Here is a 2,949-nt window from a genome sequence, read left to right as displayed (position 1 = left end):
GTGGGAAACGGCGGCGGCTGGTGTGGGAGGGCTTGGGGACGTGCTTGTGGCACGCTTTGTGATGGGACCTTGCTACCGTTCGTCTGGGCAAATACTGCTATGACTTCACCATTGCAAAGAAAGGTTTCCTGTGAGTTTGTCCTTTCCCCTGTGTACAAGGAAAAGCGTGACCTTTCCGCTCTCTACCCAGGGATATTGGTTGAGCAGTTTGTTCCCGCTGGTCCCCACCTGCAGCTGTACAGCCCCAAGACGCACAGCTGGATGGACCTCACCCACTGGCACTACACCACCATGTACCTCTTCTTCCTCCTCTCCGGCATCGTGGACGTCGTCTCGCACTCCCCGCTCAAGCTGCCGCTTGGCTTAGATCGGCTCTCGCTGTCCGTGGCTCTGTTCATCGAAGGTGAATCACACGTGGTGCCGGGAGAGTATAGAGTATGGGTTAGGGGAAGCGCTGCAAGGGTCACCGGTGTGCCACACCTCCAAATCCCTGGGCTGTTTTGAGGCTGGCGAGGTGCTGTGCAAGCAGCCAGAGCCGGAGGGTGTGCAGATGTGCGATGGCACTGGCTGCGTGCCGAAGTTGCCCCCTCCCTGTCCCTCTCCAAATCTGAATCCAGCCGTGGCTGGATGCCCCGGGTGCACAGCGGATGCACGAGGCCCTTGGGATGTGCGCTTCTCCTGGTGACAAGCAGCTGGCTCTCTCTGGAGTTGCAAAAAGATGGTGTCCCCCCCATCTCGGTTGGATGCACAGAGGCACAAACCCCGATATAGAGCTCCCTGCCACCTTCTGAGCTGAAGGTCCCCATCACCGTGCTCCTCCTGACAGCCCTATGGCCCCGGCTGGGGCACGGGGATCGCCGCAGCCACGGGGGCTACTCTGTGGGCAGAGCAGACCCCGGTGCTGGGGGCTGCGTGGTCCTTGCAGAGTGAAGGTGGTGACAGCAGGCTGTTTGCTGTCTGGCTCTTCCCACCAGGCAGACCACAGCAAGACCTGGAGCATCGTCTCAGTTTCCAGATGTTTTGTTTAAAAAACATATCCCAGGGCACCCTTTTCTAATGCAGTGTGAATCTTGCAGGTTTGCTCTTCTGTTTCCGTGACTACAGCGACGCTGCGCTGGACCACCACCTCCATTCCCTGCTGGCCATGGCTATCTTTGCTGGAGCCCTCTGTGCCCTCCTCGAGGTGTTCCACCGGGACCACATCATCCTGGAGACCTTCAGGACCAGCTCCTTCCTTCTCCAGGGCTCTTGGCTTTGGCAGGTCAGTGCGCATCCAGCGCTCTCCTCTGAGCAGTGGGCTTCGCACCCAGGAGGGGAAGCGGAGGGGGGCCGCTCTGCCCTTCACGGCACATCTGTTGGGGTTAAACTTGTCGGCTGGTTGGAATATCTTAGGAAGAAATGAGGCTTAGTGCCAGAGCTGTCATCGTGGCGATACGTACGTGTCATGTTTGCAGCACAGACAAACCTGCGTGCTAAATGGGGATTAGACCCCACAAGAACAGGAAGCCACAATCATGAGGTTCTTTGTTCTTTTTATTAGGCCCAATTTCTTCCTCTGTTTGTTCCAAGTAACTGGAAATATCTGGAAACCTCTCACGTAATCACCCAGCTTTGGGTCTAAGGGGAAATGCACAGCCTGGCAACGTAGCTTTTGGGTTGTCAGCTTTCTCTGGGGATGCTGGGCTGCACCGCGAGCCCTAAGGCTCGTCTGCAGAGCGTCCCTCTCCTCCTGAAAAGCATCCCTGTGTCAGTCTGGGGAGGCAAGGATGCTTGGGGGTGCCGAGGGCGGTGGTCCAGGTGTTACTCGGGGTTATTGTGCCTCTAGTCCATAGTCAGCTGCAGCAGCTTGGCTAAAAACAGGAGGAAAAGCGAGGGGGGATGAGCTAAAGCCTGATGTGTGCTGATGCCTAACTCCTCTTCCGTCTGCGACCAGATTGGGTTTGTGCTGTCGCCTCCGTGGGGAGGACCGGGCTGGGATCAGACCGACCGCAGCAACTTCACGTTCCTCACCATGTGCTTCTGCTGGCACTACGCGGGCGCTCTCGCCGTCTTGGCAGCAAACTCTGCTGCATCTCACTGGTACGTGGGGGAGGGGGGTTCCGGGGGGTCCTGGCACCGTGCACGAGCTGGGGTGGCCAAGAGCAATACCTAGACCCAATGCTACCCTGGGAAATCCTGCCGCCGGTCTCTCATGGGATAAGAAAAGTGGGTGTCCGTGCATGTCCAAGCATGGACTAGTCCATGGCTTGGCTGGAAAGGATCGGCTCGGTGCCACCACGGAGTAGACTGTCCTTAACAGCCTTCCCGAGCCGGGTGGGGTGAGCCGATGGCTCTCGCTGCCCACAAATACCTGACCGGCGTCGCTGTCCTTCCCGCAGCTGCAACGAGTCCTGCCAGCTGAAATTCGGGAACATCGACGTGGAGCTGGACTGCAGCATGTGCATCCGCAAAGGCAACAAGAGTTCCAGCGGCGCCCTGCTGCCGGAGAGCGCCTCGGATGACAAATGAGGCCGCGGCGGGCGTGGAAACTTCTTCCCCGCTGTGGCTTAGAACTCTTGAGATGAGGTTTTTAATTAGTCTTGATAAACTACACCGGCACTTGATGGCAGAGCATCGGAAGTGGGAGGCAGGACCCCGAAGGCGGAATGTGGCAGTAGATGCAAAAGCCTTTCCCGTGCATCCCTTCGGCGGTAGCAAGAGCAAACCAGGCTCGTCTGGGAGGGAGTTTTTAATTTTCCGTGCTGCAGCTTGGGCTGTGAACTGCAGAACTGGTTTGCGGGTGGAGTCCAACTGGTGTGGCCGGTTTAGCTAATTTTTTTTTTTTTTTTAACATCGTTTTCGCTTCAGCAGAAGGGAGCCAAACCGGCAGTCTCAAAGCTCCCGGTGGCTGTCGTTCACTCTGGTGTTAATGGAGGGGTTTTTTGTACAAAGCTTAATGTGCACAGAGTA

The 2,949-nt window shown here is 57.2% G+C and overlaps 1 protein-coding gene across 1 annotated transcript in view; it reads left to right on the top strand.

Annotated features, from left to right (window-relative positions):
* The window catches only part of LOC103893749 (transmembrane protein 45B), a 2,905-nt gene extending 397 nt beyond the window's left edge, over positions 1–2,508 (top strand). The window contains exons 2-5 of the mRNA XM_009272985.2: positions 191–403; positions 1,077–1,261; positions 1,934–2,079; positions 2,379–2,508. Of these exons, the coding sequence (XP_009271260.1) occupies positions 191–403; positions 1,077–1,261; positions 1,934–2,079; positions 2,379–2,508 (674 nt within the window). The remainder of the gene's footprint in view (positions 1–190; positions 404–1,076; positions 1,262–1,933; positions 2,080–2,378) is intronic.
* Positions 2,509–2,949: the final 441 nt, after the last annotated feature.

The sequence above is a fragment of the Aptenodytes forsteri genome, unplaced genomic scaffold (genome assembly GCF_000699145.1).
Source record: "Aptenodytes forsteri isolate BGI_AS27 unplaced genomic scaffold, ASM69914v1 Scaffold126, whole genome shotgun sequence".
Lineage (NCBI taxonomy): Eukaryota > Metazoa > Chordata > Aves > Sphenisciformes > Spheniscidae > Aptenodytes > Aptenodytes forsteri.
The sequence above is the reverse complement of the archived record's forward strand: the minus strand, read 5'-3'. Positions and strand labels throughout refer to the sequence as shown.